Source organism: Microchirus variegatus (assembly GCF_963457635.1).
Source record: "Microchirus variegatus genome assembly, chromosome: 9".
NCBI lineage: Eukaryota > Metazoa > Chordata > Actinopteri > Pleuronectiformes > Soleidae > Microchirus > Microchirus variegatus.
In genome coordinates, this window is record NC_139810.1 from 4,031,346 (window position 1) to 4,048,940 (window position 17,595).

The 17,595-nt window shown below is 38.7% G+C and overlaps 1 protein-coding gene across 2 annotated transcripts in view; it reads right to left on the reverse strand.

Moving 5' to 3' along the window:
* Positions 1-5,205: 5,205 nt before the first annotated feature.
* The window catches only part of slc2a4rg (SLC2A4 regulator), a 42,331-nt gene continuing 29,941 nt past the window's right edge, over positions 5,206-17,595 (reverse strand). The window contains exons 7-9 of one of the 2 annotated variants that reach the window (XM_083894764.1): positions 16,750-16,896; positions 15,403-15,530; positions 5,206-13,208 (exon numbers count right to left, since the gene is read on the reverse strand). In XM_083894764.1, the coding sequence (XP_083750890.1) occupies positions 13,097-13,208; positions 15,403-15,530; positions 16,750-16,896 (387 nt within the window). In that variant the 3' untranslated portion in view covers positions 5,206-13,096. The remainder of the gene's footprint in view (positions 13,209-15,402; positions 15,531-16,749; positions 16,897-17,595) is intronic. The other variant, XM_083894765.1, reaches the window with a different exon arrangement.

A 17,595-nucleotide genomic window follows, 5' to 3' on the forward strand; every position in this document is an offset into this window, starting at 1 on the left:
ATTTTCTATCTTGTATAAGGGAAAAAAAGCTTTTATACTTTGCCTTGTTGTGGACAGGAAGCCATGGGGCTTTTATCGACCTTTATTGTGCCAGTTTACACCTTTTTCCCGTCTTCTTTTGTTTCATCACCGAGGGGGAGGAGTCAACTTCAAACGTCAAACATTCATCTTGAGTGATATGGATTGAAACCTATATTCTGCACATGCTTTCGCGTCACTAATGTACACTAATTGATTCATAGCGAACCAAAACCAATTTGTATACATGAAGTGCTTTTGTTTCCTGGTGTGTGTGTGTATGTGTGTGTGTGTGTGCGTGTACGTGTGTGTGTGCAGGTGCCTTTGTAATTATTATTATTGCGTTGTTTTTTTTATGTTGTTGTTGTTATGGGTGTTTTAAAAAAATTTTGTCAGAGTTTTTTAAAGAAACGTGTTTTACAGTGTTTTTTTGTGAATATGAAGAAGGGCTGCGTGAAAGGAGCGGCTTGTAAACGACTGCATCTTACAACTGTTTTATTATTTTATTTTTTAAATGTTATTCCATTCTTTCACGCCTTCACAGAGACACAATCAAGAAGAAATGCAGGACGTGTATTTCTGTCCGCCTGTGGATTCCTTGTTCTTTTCTGGTGTCGCGTAGAAATGCAGCATGTGGACCTCACAGTTTTGTCTACATGCTGTATTTCTATCCACCAGCGGATCATTATTTTATTTTAATTTCATTTGCATAAAGAGAAAATAACTCTGGGAAACATTTAGTTGCCAGTGCTTGTTGCACACGAGGTGCCGTGGACTGCACTTCCCATAACCAACGACGCTTTCTTCATGTCAGGAACCTTTTCTTTGATTATTTATTGACTTTTTTCCTTGTACGCCAAACCCCATTTTTGACAGAATAGTAGAAAGACAATGGATTTTTTAATGAATGTTAACGGTGGGCGTGCATGTGTCTGAGTGACCCCCCTCCTTCACCCCACCCTCACAGCCTGTACTGTACGTCCTCTTCCTCATACCGGGTTGTTTCTTCAGGAAAAATAAATGTCTGCCATCAACCCCCTCAATATGTGCCTCGACGACATTTCCACCCGTGTGCGTGTTTCCCCGTGCGAGTGTCGAACAGAGAGATTACAGTTTCCTCCTTCTTTTTTCAAAGAGACAAATCACGACGAACCCTCTGTGCCCTGAGTCTTATAAACTGCATGCCTGTGTTGATTTTTTTGTCCATACCAAAGCGATGTCTTCTGCATCTGCACACAACTGTCTCATTCCTCATGATGCAAAAACTGGAACTGTTTGCTCTGTGTCGCAGATGAATTATGGGTATTCTTAGACGTGTACCAATTGCAATCCTCATTTAGCCTGTATAGCTTGATTCACACGTGCAAATCATGAAGCCATAGATATGGGTATATATGATGCTATATTTCAAAAAAAATTGGCGCTTTTTACATTAGATTTTGTTCTTCTACTAAGAGTGATGTGTGTATACCTTCATATATATGAATTTATATTGCTATTATATATTATTTATTTTCCTCTCTCAAGTTTCCGGAGGGTCTTTGGTTTTAAAAGCCCCCGGGAGCTGGAGGTTTGTTTATTTTCATTGGGAATATTGTTCAATATGATACTGACTTTATATTGATGATTATCATAAACTTGTGTTTGTAACAAAATGTGTTAAATAATCAAGAAAAAAAAAAAAGAAGCTGTCCTGTTTTTATATCTGTTTTGTTTCGGGGCAGATTGAAGTGCTCTTGTGCAGATATTTTTCGGGGTTGATTGTACTGATCACGGAACAGTTTTTTTTCCAGTCGACCATGAGCCTCCTGTGTTGATGTTGGGGCCGACGAAGCCTCTTTCTAACTTCATGTTTAGTGGAAGATTTAGCTTGACTTTAATTTGCAAAAACCAATCAGTCTCAATAAATTTTAAAAGTGCTGCTGTAATGAAGTGTCACGTGTGTGCCGTGTGCGTTTCTTTTGTCGTTTCCCTCACACCTGCTGCACGGACGGTGACGGGGAATTGACGAAGAGTGAAACCTCTGCAGCAGAAGGCGTCAGGACTACGCTGTTCCTGCATTTCATCATCACCTGATGTTGAAACTAAGGCTACGTTTACACGAGCTGGATATTTTTTATAAACTAAATTTTCTTCCCTCTGTTTTCCAGAATAACTTTGTGCACACATCAACGTTTTCAAAAAAAGTTTCTGTTTATATTAACCCGCATAAATATGCTGTCCAGAGCCATCATAACTACGCCAAGGCTGTGGGCGGCAGTGTAGGAAGAAGGAGAAAGTCATACAAGCCAATCAGAATCCTCAACGACAACAACAACAACGACTGACCTCTCACCCTCGATGTATGGACGTAACTATACAAGTGACAGAGTAACAAAAGCGATGATCGCATTCTAAAATTGTCACGCCACTCCTCCGGGACCTCATTAATAACCTTATTCTCAAAGTTCTCCCACCAGACAGCAGTCCCATTAGGTTGGACGTCTCTGCTCCTCTATGTAATAAAGGAGCTGTATTTGCAAATGCAAACATGTAAAAATGATCATAACCAAATGTAAAAAAGGTCGCATTTTAAAAGCGTAGATTGTCTAAAACTCTGTTTTACATGCAAACGCGAAAATGTAGTTTTCCAAAATCGCCACTTTTGCCAGAGTTTTTAGAAAGAATCGTTTTCAGAGGCGAAATCGACGTTTGTGCGTAAACGAAAGGCACAAACGCAGGGGAAAGTCTCACGTTTTTTAAGAATACCCGTGCTCGTGTAAACTTAGCCTAAAACCTCTCTGGCTCTCTGTCTGCATTTAAATAAATAAGTCGGAAACACTTTAGAATAGGGCTCTTGGTTGTTTACAAACAGTGCGGATGCGCGCGCGCAGCTCGGTTGAATAAGGAAGCCACACAGCGTTTAACGAGCAGTGTTGTCGTAAAGTTGGTCCGCTTTCATGTACGAATTCAGACGGCTATAAAAAAAAGGAGATGTTTTCCTCGTCAGCTTGTCGCAGAGTGATGAAGCAAGTTATGCTAGGAAATCCTTGGTGAGTGGGATACAACTCGATGACACATATGCTTTAGGCACCGCCGAGTGGATTAATGACGAGACGAAGTGGCCCGATATCCACTCGTATCTGATCGACACTCCGAGTCTTTATTCCAAGGAGGAATAAACGGTTTAAGGTGTATACATGTGTCGAAGAAATCAGAATATTCACAGAAACCTAGGTGTGTTAAACAGGTCTTTCCAAAACAGATAACGGCAATAAATTGATAATGAATATCGGTTTATTCCATTTACATGAGTACTTGAAGAACCAGATAATTACAAAAACCTGATAATAATCTTTTTAGTGTGCATGTAAACAGTCAGCGTATGGTTGTGTAATTGTTCATCTACCTGGGAAGTGTGATTTTGTTTCCTACCTGTATGATGCTGGATGAAGCTGCCTCTGGCGTCACACCCTCCAGGCCTGTAAGCCGATGTTCTGCTCCACGTTCCTCAGATCCAGGCTCTGATTCCGCCATCAGAATCCATTCATACTCACAAAAAAATCACCCAACCTGCATAAAGCAGCAGTTTTAGTTATTTATTTATTTTTAGAATTTTTATTATTTATCTCTTTTTAAACATTAATTTAAATCAACTGTACAAAATGTATCCTTTTATTAATAAAATCAATAAAAGTGAACCATTCACATGACAATGTATCATATACAGCTATAAAAATGAATATTTCGAACAGCCCACGCTCACAAAAGGGTGTTTATATGAAAATATTGTCAATGTTTTAACCGCATACTGCACACAAATTATGAATTAAATCATATATTCATTGAATTACTGTCTCTCAATAACTCAAATGCATGCGTTTTAGCTCACAAAACCAACTCGTTTAGCTTTGTAGCATTAGCTAGCATATAGCAATAGCACAGGTCGTATATCAGTAACAGGTGCAATAGCAATAGCCTAATTACTAAAACATAGCACTAGTTTGATTAGCACAGACATATATCCAAGCAGAAATACAAAATTAACCACATTCTCACATTCAACACACTCTCATATACACTCCGGTTGGTTTTAAGCATTTTCTCAGTAGCATAACGGCACATAATAATGAGATATTCGCGAAATGAGTGAGTAATTAGCCCTGGTCGGCAGCCGTTAGCATGCTATGCTATGCGCTAACTGTCACTACTCACCCCGAGTTTTTTCTCTCCACAAAAACACGATAAAACGGCGATGTCCGGCAACAGGGAAACCTTCTCACAGGTGCGGAGACATTTCAGAATTAAAAAAAAATAAAGTTTTATCCACTCTTCATTTAATTGTTAGCATTTACATTAACGTGCCCTCTCGCTGCCTCTGTTCTCATCGGTGACGTCAGAAACCGTGGGCAGCGCTTGTGTGTGACGAATGCGCACCCTGCTGGTGAAAATGAGGAACTACAACAAAATACAAACTCCAAGACAGACACACAACTGCTGATGATTGTGTTAGAATCAGAATAAGAGATAATAATAATAAATGACTGACATTCACTTAATTGTAAAAAAGGAAATAAAATTGATTGTGATTTAAGATTTAAATAATGTTCTCTATATATTTAATGTTTAAGGGGAAGGTAAAAACACTGACTGAGTTCTTATTATGCAACATTCATTGAACGAAATAACCCACATGCTGTGTATTTGATAAATAAAATGACTGTTAGTATCAACTATAATAGATATATATATGTTGTGTCATAATTAGCATTTTCACAGATACAGCAGGGATCAATAGAAACACTGTTAGCATGTCAATAACACATTTAATTCTATTCAAATATATGACATGGAATATCTAATTTGTTATCAGCACTTCATATACACGATAGTCACTGTTTTTTTTTTTTTTTTACTTTACTTTTAAATGTTTATTATAATTGTATTATATTATTATAATATTAAAGTTATTTGAATGATTTATTTATTTTATTTTCTATTTTCATTCAACCCATCTTCTAACAATAGCAACTCCTGTCCACTAGGGGTCAGAAGAGTGAAGTCAAATAAGGCGACAGGAATGAACCGACCTTCACACACTTCCTTCAACCTTTGAAAGTTTGTTCATTTAAATTAAATTATTAACAACAACAATAATAAAAATAATAATAATAATGAGCCAACAACAGACGTCGTCTTCCGTTCAGATTTATTTTCTTTCGGTCACATTACATCACATAGATCACATTTATCAGCATCATCATACATGGTCATCCATCTTTTTTCAAGCTCTATAGTCACAGGCTCGACATTCACACAAATACTCTTTGAGTGCACCACTCCTCACAAAGTGCTTCCTCTATGTGTGTGTGTGTGCGTGTGTGTGTGTGTGTGTGTGTGTGTTCGTGTGTGTGTGCGTGTAACTGTGGCCTCCAGTGAACACCCAGGGGTGACATTGTGTTTTCCTCAAAATTGTATTAACATTAACACTGTGTGTGTGTGTGTGGGGGGGGGGGGGGGGGGGGGGGGTTGTGTTGTTGCTGTTAGCTTATATATCAAAACAAAGACTTTTATTTTGAAATGGTGTGCAATGCCATCCTCAATATTTTTGTAATTGCAACCGCACGATGGGTTATCAAGATGTAATCTTAATTTCTAAACTATAAACCAGACTTTTTTCACTTGACCCCGTCCCCTCCTGTCCAGACTAGAAGTTCACTGACCCCAGGTCATTTTGAGTTTGAGGCACCTGTGTGTGTGTGTGTGTGTGTGTGTGTGTGTGTGTGTGTGTGTGTGTGTGTGTGTGTGTGTGTGTGTGTGTGTGTGTGTGTGTGTGTGTGTGTGTGTGTGTGTGTGTGTGTGTGTGTGTGTTTACATGAAGGGGAAAACACACTCATCCACTCTCGGGTTCTCAGTTACTGAAAAGGCACAAACGCATCATAAACCCTTCAGTGTTCTTTCTCCAAACACGGAAACACAAACAGGAAAAATGAAAATAAAAAAACGAGCGATGCCAGAGATGCAAAAAAACAACCTCAAACTCAGACTAACAATCGATCAATCAATCAATCAATCAATCAATAAAAAAACAAAGCAAGCCAGTGTGAGGCTCAGTAAAAACACAACAGAGGGGAAACAAAGGTTAAAAACACTGAACAACAACAGTGAAGTCATAACATTGTATTCATTGTGTAAGATTAAGATTACGTAAAGTGGTGTAATCTCCTGTCTAATCTGATATCCAGGTAGTAATAACAGCAGGTCATGAGAATAGCACATGAAAATCAAAAATGATAATTAGCATCATAACCATGACTCATCATTTATGTGTTTCGCCTTCATTTTCAGGCCATAACTTGGATTCCACCTCCTTATTATGAAGGATAATAGTATTTTAATCATTAATAACACTCTTATTGACACATGCTACCTGTAGTTTGCTGACGTTAGCTCGCATGGATAAACCGTCTGATTTATGTGAGTTTTTTTAATGAGGTTGCTAGTGGTATGCTACACGTTTCCGCTAACATTTTGTCCAGGTGTGTAGCAACACACATACATTTATTCTCATAGCTTATTTAAACCCAAACAAACTGAATGAGCTTGTTTTGCGTGATTATATACAACATTACTTGAAAATAAACATAACTTAAAAAAAATATAGCATTTAGATTTGTTCAGACATCTGATAGCGAGCAGTTGTCGCGGTTATTGTCGCGGTTATTGTCGCTACAACACCACCAATTTAACTAATTCATTTAATTTAGTGTTTAAACTAATCAAATCATCTAGAATGATATAGAATATGATGTGAACTGTGGGAGGAGTCTGACATGTGGGAGGAGTCTGTGGCCAACGATGCTTTCATTTCTGAGGTCATGAACTCTGAAACTTGGGATTCCAAGATGGCCGTCACTTCTGTACATAGTACTGTGCAATTTTTTTAAAACACAGACTGTGTTGCTACACTGTTTTTTGTGCACAAAATACCATGGAGAGCGTTGTTATTCACTGGTAATTTAAGGTAAATAATAATAATAATAATAATAATAATAATAATAATAATAATGATGATGCATTATATTTGGAGGCGCCTTTCATGACACTCAAGGTCACGGTCAAATATGGAACGCAACGCCAGAAACGGGAAAAGTGTTGACTCAGCGTTCCAGTTAGCGGTGTTAGCAACCAAACAAAAGGCTATAAATTGCAATTACCGGGATGACATTAGAAATAAATTATATGACAACAATACTGGGAGTCTGTGAACTGTGGGAGGAGTCTGTGGCCGACGACACTTTAATTTCTGAGGTCATCAACTCTGAAACATCGGATTCCAAGATGGCCGTCACTTCTGTACATAGTACGGGTCATTTGATTTAAACGCAGACTGTGTTGCTACACTCTTTTTTGTTTTTTTGTGCAGAAAACACCACGTAGACCACGTTGTTATCCACTGGTAATTTACGTAAAATATGGAACACAAGAAACAACCGAAAGCGGAAAACAGTTGGGAAGTGCTGACTCAGCAATCCAGTTAGCGGTGTTAGCCACCAAACAAAAGGCTAATTGCTATATCACAATAGCTATATATGGTAACATAGCTATAATAGCTATGACCTGGATGATAAGCATGTTATGACTTGACTGTGGTAAAGTGTTTAAGTGTTAAAGCAGAGACACACACACACACACACACACACACACACACACACACACACACACACACACACACACACACACACACACACACACAGTAAGAGCACAGGAGAGAAGGAGCTGCCATTGCAATTCATTACATTTGATTTGGAAGGAGATCTATTGGCTTTGCTGCTGCTGCTGCTGCTGCTGCTGGTTTAACACACAACTGAAAACTCACATTCAACAAAAGCAGCACACAAATGTTTTTTTTTCTTGTTTTTTTTTTGACATATTTGAAAAAACACAAAGTCTTTTTTTGTTTGTTTTTTTTGTGCACATTTCAAGGGTTTTTAGTTTAGCTTAATATACTGGGTAAAGGCTTTAGGTGGGACCACAGTAAAGCTGGAGACACACACAGGAAATGGAAGAGGACAAGGTGATGGGGAGAGTAATCACTGTAGCACAGACAGGAAGAAGGAAGTAAAAAAACAGTTGTTGGAATGTGCAGGGCAGGACTATTAAAAACAAAAAAAACAAAAACGATTCCTGCAAGGTTCAAATAATCATCATGACCAAAGGGTCAAAGGTTATCCTGCCTAACATCAACAACCACACACAAAAATATCCATGAGAATCACATATATTCAGAAGAAAATAACTATTTGGCAGAGAAAAGAAAGAGCGAGGAGCCCAGGTGTCACCACAGAGAGAAATAACTCAAGTTAGTTCTTGTTCCATTATAAAGCGTCATCATTGCACTAAAGTAAAGACAGTGAAGCAATACTGCACGGCTGTGTTATGATTGAGCAGTGTGAGGCGACAAAAACAACAAAATCAGGCTGCATTTACTGGTTCACTACAGGCAGAAATAAACAAACTAAAACAACAACGACAAAAATATATAGATTTTTTCTTTTTGTAGCTTTTACATTCAACAAGTTTTTCTTTATCTCCCCTTTGCCTCCAAACGAAGAGTTACGTGTTATATCCACTATAGCTTCTCGCTCGACTTTTTTATTTTTTGAAAAAGAGAGAGAAAAACTTTTTTTTTTGAGCAATTATACTGTAAAAAAAACAAAACTTTTTCATAAAACAAAAAATAAACACTATACGAAAAAAAAAGCATCAGGATTCTACTCTCTGTTTTGTTTGCATATGTACAACAGCCCTGAAAACGGCTAAATCCATCGCTATCATCACTGCTTTGATCTGTGATGACGCCAACGAGTCACATCTCACATTTTAATCATCGGTCTGTTATGTAGAATAAAGTCCAAGAGTGACAACTTTGTCTTTGTGACCACTGTGAGGCGCTAGCATAAAAAGCCAGAGTGAGAAATACAAGTGACTGTCTAGAGTGGACAGGAAGTAGATAAAACATGGCTGCTACTGCAGAAAAACAGACTTTAGTCATTTAAAAGACAAAGAATACAACGTTAACCGAGCGTAGCACAGAAGACACGCTTGCGCAAGTGCACTTACGGCAATTACTTATTACTAGTGCTGGACACAGCAACGCATTAACTGCGTCAACGTTAGCGCATAACGCGTTTCCATGATGACTGACCGGAAAAAGTATTGTTTTACGTGACTGCCGATTGTTAAAATGAGTCTCTAAAGTTAACGCTAAACACACCTACGCAGTACACAGGTACGCTGGTTATTTGTAGCGCCGCTCTTTTCCTTTAATAAACAGACCGCTCCAGTTCCACTGTAGGCGCGCTAATGGCGCTAAAAGAGCTGACGCAACTAACTGGTAAACGGTGCCTGGACTCCAGTGGCGCGGCACGTAAACATGACGTCACGCGCACCTTTTTCCGGGCAGTCGTCATGGAAATGCGCCAATGCGCGTTGACGTTAATTACGGACTAGTAATTACGCAACGGTTTGTGCTATCGTGAAAATTCCAGCGGTTGCTGAAAGCTGAGAAGTTTGCACGTCAAAACACCTAACGTGGTTATTACGGTAATTTCACGTTAGCGATTACAACATCCGACATCGAACGAAGACGTTGTTTTAGTAGTAATTTGTCGCTAAATGCTCTTGCTAACGTCTGCAAACACCGACTGGAGAACATCTCTGCATCGTTGGCTGCTAGCTTAGCAGAAAAAAAAGTCGGGCTTTGTTTATTGAAAACCAGGAAGTAACCGTTGTAGATCAGGGTTTCTCACTCCTGGTCCCTGGGGGAGCCACTCATGTGCTGCCTGTTTTAGGTGTTTTTCCCTGCGCTAACCTGCGTTAGCGCTAGTCAATGAACAAGTTGTCCAGTAGAGGGCTCTAGAGCAGTCACCTGTATGAAACAAACTGAATACGTACAAGTACCTCATGGGCTGCATTTGTTTGACACTCGATCAAAGCAGAGACGACGGAACAGACAGTGATGTCCAACGCTAACGCCGCTATCTACACTTAAAGAAGCATGAACCTGTTTTTTTTTGTTGTTTTTTTTCTTATGTAAAGGAAGCACAGAGTTGAGCCTTCAGAATAAAACGTGTGTGTGTCTATATATATGTGTGTGTGTGTGTGTGTTACAGAAGAGAAAATGTGAAGCTACTGAGACTGAGACTGGTGTTTTCCCCGTCACTGAGACAAAGGCTGCGTTCACTCTTTGGCGCTCGTCCAAGGAAAAAAGGCAAAAAAAAGTCAGGGACTTCCTTAGTACCTCACTGTACTTCCCGAGTACCGCGCTCCTAACAACTGCCCACTTAGTCTGATACATGTGACGTTAGCGACGCCAAGGACCACAACGGGGGCCACAGAGGTGCAGAACCCTGATAAATCCCTGACACCCCCAATGTGTTCTATCGGGCAGTGATGACACCAAACAATGACACCAAACAACCCTAACAACCCCTCCAGAAATAAAGAAAAAAAAAAATCACTTCAAAATGTACACACACACACACACACACACGTGTATGTGTATATAAAACGTTCATGTATTAAAAACATGTCTTCGCGCAGCGCCACATAGTGCAATTTCATCAGGTCAGTTTACCTTTTTTTTCTCTTTTAATGTTCTTTTTATTGGCACTTTGTGAAGTTTCCGAGCGGAAGAGGTTCAGCGACCCACGGACATCAACAGTTTTACAGGCAGGACTCTGTTTTTTTTTTTTTTTTTAGAAACATCACTGAATTCATACGTGATGCCATAGTAACAGGTGTGTTACTATGGCGACAGAGGTCACGGGGTCGCACTCCGCTTTAGTCGAGGGGGGCTGCTCGAAGTGCTGATATAGGGAAGGACAGGCACTCTGAGTGTGTGTTTGTCACACCGTTGCTATGGCGATTACGTACGCCAGGAGCGCTGGAGCGGAGGCTACATTCAATAAGCCGCTAACATTAGCACAAAGTGAATCTGCCATTAATGGGTTTTGTGGGGCTTTTTTTTTTGGGAATCTAAGTAAAAAAGTTGTCAAAGTACATCAATTACAGGCGACATCAATAAATAAAGTCTTATCAAGTCAATGTGATGTTTTTCAATGTGGGACTGACTTAAAAAACAGTCTAAAAAAGAGTGTCTTTTCAGGGTTAGCAAACAGCTAACTCAGTGGGAAGTTGTTGGATCAGCTCAACATTGCCCGTTAAACGTAACGTCGCAATATTTAGCATTTGTGAGAGCACCAGCTACTGGGAACACAACGTGTGCAAATTTGGTTTGACAAGGGCTAAATTAATAAATAATAAAATCCTTCGTTTTGTGTTTCTGTTTTATATCTTGAGCTCTAAGGACTGAACCTGTGGATTGAGTCAAAATTGGGTTTTTAACAATAAAAGGGTTGTTTAACGTAGAGCTAGCCACCAAATGGATCATATCTAAGAATATACGCCCTATATTTGAACTATTATATGAATCAGTACATGGTCGACAGCCAACACTCAATTCACTCAACTCGATTCAATTCTTACTTTTAAGTTTCAAATGTCAGACCAGATGAACAGGCTAATTAAAAAAGTCTTGATTCCAATGGCGATACATTGGGAATCTAGAATTTCACTAAAGATGTGGGTCATGTATCACATATATCAAATCTGCAGATGTCAGGGTGAGCTCACGACAGAAACTCTGGATAATCCACACAGGGTGAATGGATTAAGCCAGACTACTCTACCCTCGTCTTGGATATCATGAAGACAACGGTGTTCCGACACAATTGTTTTGAGGAATTATCCCGAGTTAACGGGCTAGACGTCCACTTTCTCAGGGTCACACTCAATTGTGTTTGGATGCACAGTTTAGTCAAGCTAAGGCCGTAGTCCGACTAAGACGGGCAAGAGGAGGAGAAAATCCATTTATTGGCCGTGCACGTCTGACTCTGCCTACGTACGTACTATCAGCTAGTGCATATTGGATCTGTTTCCTGTGGATGGATGGTGCTGTGGTTCTGTGTGTGTGTGCAGAACGTCAAGCTCTACCTAAAGGCCTGTACGTACTCCGCAAGAACAAAGACTTTCTTGACAACATGATCTCTTTGAGGACTTCCCAGCAGTTTCTCGTAAAGCATGAGCTAAGTTTGTTCTTGTTTTTGCCTCAAGAACGAGCACAAACCTCTCCGTTTCTCGCAGAGCACGCGCAGCCCTTTCGGCGGTAATCTGACTATCATCCGGGTACGTTAGTCCGACTAAGACGAGCTCGATTTTAGCTGAACCGGTTTTACGTGACGTTAAGAAAACCCAATGATTGTTGACTAAAATCACGCATGTAAACGCACCGACTCGCTTTCTTTAAGGCGCATAGCTCTAGGGCAAAATTACAGACAAGGAGAGAGGGAAATATATTTCATATATTTTCTATAATCTCTCAAAATTTTTTTTTTTTTTTTGGAGAATCAAGGGGATTCCTTCCACTTGCTACCGGTTTTTGTGTCCATTTTCAGACGCATCATTGGGCGTGCCCATATTGAACAAATACACAGTCCATACCCAGTAAGACTGTAGAAGACAGTGATGTCATAGATTTGGTATAAAGATTACACCAAAAACATTTGATGTAATCTAACAGGCTTTTTCCCTTAAACAGTGACCATAAAAACAGATCTGGTTAACCTTTGAACCTCCCAAAAAAAAAAAAAAAAAAGAATCAGGATCCATCCTATAAACAGTAGCTTACATGACACTCCGATAATGAACAATAGAATATACAAAAAAGCTTATCTGACATTGTTAAATTTGAGTTAAAAATGGCATCAATCCAATCCGACGCTTCAGAATCCAATTGAGATTTATTAAATTTTTTCTTATTTCCATCCGAGTGAAGACGTCTCAGTCTTAGAAAAAGTCTCCAAACCCCACAGAAAGTTATTTTTATTCATTTTCTTATTTGTGTTGGGGAAACTGAAAAAGAGAGAAGGCGAAACCCCACCCCCCCTACAAACCCTCAGTGGAAGAGTCCACCTCGCCATCACGCAGTGAGGAAGAGCTCACCTCACGTCCAGGGAGGGGGGGGGGACAGGTGGGATTAGTCGGTGAATCTCTGACAGGCTTTTTTCCAGCGACACGCCGTGCACCACATGTCTTTCTTCTCCATGCCGTACACCTTTCGGCACTTCTTCGCCTCCCCGCGGGGTTTCCTTGGTAACAGCAGATGTGACAGCGTGAGGACATGTGCACACAGACGCCCACGCAGTTAGAAAACACACAGATGTACAACAGCGCTGCGAGGCACCCGAGTTTGTTCAGACTTTTCTTTAAAGGTGCATTATGTAATAAATCTAAAGCAACTGGCCATAAAAATCCTCCTAATATGTCACAGAGACTCAGGAATAATGTTCATATAACAAACTGAACTCACCAACAACAACAGTACAGACAAAATATTTGCATAAAAAAAAAATATTTTGCAGACTGCAAATCATGTTTATGTTTTGAAATCATGTTTTGGCTTCATGTGGCGCCACCTACCGCCTTCTACCGATCATTGCAGTCAGTAGAGTCTCAGGTGCAGAGCAACCACGGGTTGCCAGTTACGTCAGAAAACGAAACCTAAAAGACCTTGGTATTTTGAATTTGAATGTAGTAAACGTTTTTGGCCACATTCTTACATATGGCACCTTTAACCAACTTATTTTAGCGTAACTATAACACGACTTCCACGAATTCCACGACCTATTTTTGCCTTTTTGGCCCCAAATTGTCAATACAGCACAGTATTGACACTGACGAGCATAATTGAGGAGTTGTGGAGTTGTTGTGCTAAATTTTTTAACAATTTTTTTAAACGTAACGCACTCTATTTAGCGTAACGCCCCCACAAATGATTACGTAATGGACTGTTATGCTAAAATGCGCTAGTTAGAACCCCTGGATTTGTCTAAATTTGTGTTACCGTGTCATTTATTTGGCCAAATATTTGTGTTCTTGTCTTGATTCAGTCTAAATTTTAAGGATGGGACAATTGACACTTTTTTTTGTCCAATACTGATATCACAAATTCGATTATCGTCCGATACCAATATTAATCAGATTTTAAATTATGTATCTGTCCGATCCAGTAATTTTGACCATTATTGGACTGATACCGATTCCCATCCCTACTAAGTTTGTGTTTCAATTTTGTTTTTTTTTGTCTCTGTCATTTTGGCCCAAAAGTCTTAGTTTGTCTGCACCATGTTATTCTTTTGGACAAAGTTGTGTTTCCATGTCTTTATTATTTACAATATATTAATAAACTATAAGCTGCCAAGGCCTTTACATGTTAGTATTTCTCTATTTCAAGGATTTAGATCATTTATAAAAAGCTACACATAATTAAACTAAATCCTCTGAAATAAAATTGTGACAATTACTAATTCACAATGAACCACAGTTAAATCATTTCATATTGTGTCAGTAAAACTGCTTTTGATTACTGCCCTCAAAATAACTTGGTGTTAATCATTTCCAGAAACAATTAAAGTTTCCCAGATTAAACTGCCTTGTTTTGACAGAGGCTTGTGACAAACTTAGTCGACATTTGTAACAAAAATAATATTGGAATATTCAGTGATATTATTTGTAACAACACGAGAGCCAGTGAAAGCAATGAAGGTTTGCACCAGCATGCTGAGCTTTGAGGAGCAGCTCTGAGATGCATTCAATGAATCTTACAAATTTCATTACTTACAAATTAGGTAGTCACTAATTGCACATATATGTATTGATGTAATTGCATGTGTATGTATTGATGTAATTGCACGTATATGTATTGATGTAAATGCATGTGTATGTATTGATGTAATTGCACATGTATGTATTGATGTAAATGCACGTATATGTATTGATGTAATTGCACGTATATGTATTGATGTAATTGCACGTATGTGTATTGATGTAAATGCACATATATGTATTGATGTAATTGCACGTATGTGTATTGATGTAAATGCACGTATATGTATTGATGTAAATGCACATTTATGTATTGATGTAATTGCACATATATGTATTGATGTAATTGCACATATATGTATTGATGTAAATGCACGTGTATGTATTGATGTAATTGCACGTATATGTATTGATGTAATTGCACGTATGTGTATTGATGTAAATGCACGTATATGTATTGATGTAAATGCACATTTATGTATTGATGTAATTGCACATATATGTATTGATGTACAGTAATTGCACGTTTATGTATTGAAGTACAGTAATTGCACGTTTATGTATTGAAGTACAGTAATTGCACATATATGTATTGATGTACAGTAATTGCACATATATGTATTGATGTACAGTAATTGCACATATAAGTATTGATGTGCACAGTTGCAGTGAGGGTACCTGGTTCCTGGTATGGACTTTGCTGGTGCTGTTACCACAGCATGGTTCTTGTTAACAGTGGTGTGTGTGCTGGCTGCAGGCTGCCTCTTTTCACCGATGCTCACTGTTCGGACGTGCGTCACAGGCCCCTGGAAACACGGAGAGACATCTTCTTCAGAGCGTTGCCACTGAGGCACAGTAGTTTTGATGTTTGTGAAAGCAGATTAAAGATAGTCTACAGTTCCAGTTACCTTCATTAATGTTACCCAACTCACATATGATCAGAAGTGAACTTCTCATAAGGGGTGAGACATATCAGTTTCTTTTGTGGTGAGAGTTCGTCATCTATATTTAGATTTTTACACCAATTTGACTTCCCATACAATCGATTAATAGAGAATTAATGTATTGCGATGTAAGAAAAGTACGATTCTGTTCACATTACCCTCACATAACCCTCATTGTGTGGATACAGGCGATCATAATGTATATAATCATCATATCATCATTTCTGTGTATTTTACATATACTTTTATGTAGATTTTATTATTTTTACATAGTATAGAGTATGTTGTATGTTTGAAAAAGTTGTATCTGTACCCTTACCTGTATTTACTGCTGCCTGTTAATAATAATAACTATATATACACAGTATATATATATACAGTAAATATGGCTTTTAGATTTTTTCTTCTCTGTGGTAGCTTGATCACAATTTTCTTTGTTTCCTTTCCCCTTTCACAATAAACAAAGCTCAAAAATGTATTCATTAAAATTTCATGTTTGTTTTATCGATGAACATTAATGATGAATTTGTACCTGCAGTTTTATAATTGATTTATAATTTAAGATGTTTTGCATTGGTTTGTAAATGTTTCTTCAAGGCAACTTGTTTCACTTGTTTTTCACGCACATTTCTTTACTTTTAGTATTGACCAATATATACAGTATATACTATATATATATGTGTATATATATATAGTATATACATATATATACCATATTAATTGGTATTGACCAATATATAAACAAAAAAAATGTTTGAATGAGTTGCATAATTTTTTTATCGTGGAGATTTCTTCAGCAACAGTTGACCAACAAAAATAAAACACACTATTTTTTACATAGAGTAGTTTTGTAAACATATACAGTAAATACATTAAAAATGTCCTGACTTGGTTGTTTTGCACAGATTGTGTTATTATCCCAACAGACTGATGCCTTTACATAGAGAAGACAATGACATTAAGACGCAGCAAGAGTAAAAATCCCCGGCAGCTAAAAGCTGAAATAGCCACAAAGAGAAGAAACAGCAGGATCACGGTTACGATAAGAGTGAAAAGAGGCGTGAGACAGAGCCTCACTCACCGCGGCACCTTTGAAAACAACAGGAGGGGGCTGCCACGACACACTGATGCCAGTCCCAGTCCCAGTCCCAGTTCCAGGCCCGGTCCCGTTATCACTGCCTAACCCTGGCTGCTCAGGACCCACTGGGACACTCAGTGGAGCAGTGGCCTGGAACATGGACAATCAGCCCCACGCCACAGAAATAAGGAGGAGGGACAGGAAACAGACGTGCAGACAGAAAGAAAGTACAGAAAACTGAGATAGTATCATTAATGGGGAAGCTATTCAGCTACTTTTTTAAAGAAATAGTTTTTGTAAGCCTCTTAAGTAAGGCTTACAAAATTAAATCTATATCACCTCAAGTGTACGCTATTATCTTCTAACAGGATACTGACGATGGTGTCCCATTGCAAACCCTGCACCAGAGACATTTTAGCTCAAAGAAGACAGGAGCTGTTGATTCACTCCTGCTTCCATCAGATGTTTGTGTTACCGAGGTTAGTAAAACTGAGCTTTCAATAAACGTATTGATGGAGACAGCAGTAGACCATCAACTCAGCAAGATAACATCAGGTGCATTCTTTTAATCACTTTTATGAGGTGAGCCTTAAATGAAGGTACAGCGTCCTATTTAGCATCAAGACGCAGCATGTTATGGTAGCCTTCAGTTAGCTGTAAGCGTCGATTAAAAACACGGTGGTCCAACAATTCAGCCTGTGTAAAGAAGATCAGTTCCTGATGATGTTACTAAATTAACTGTCAACTCTTTTGATCACGGGTTTGTTTGTTTTTTTGGTGATTTTTCAATAATTACGACCTTAAGTTCTTGTTCTCCCAATATAACAAAACAAGACATTTCAAGAACAT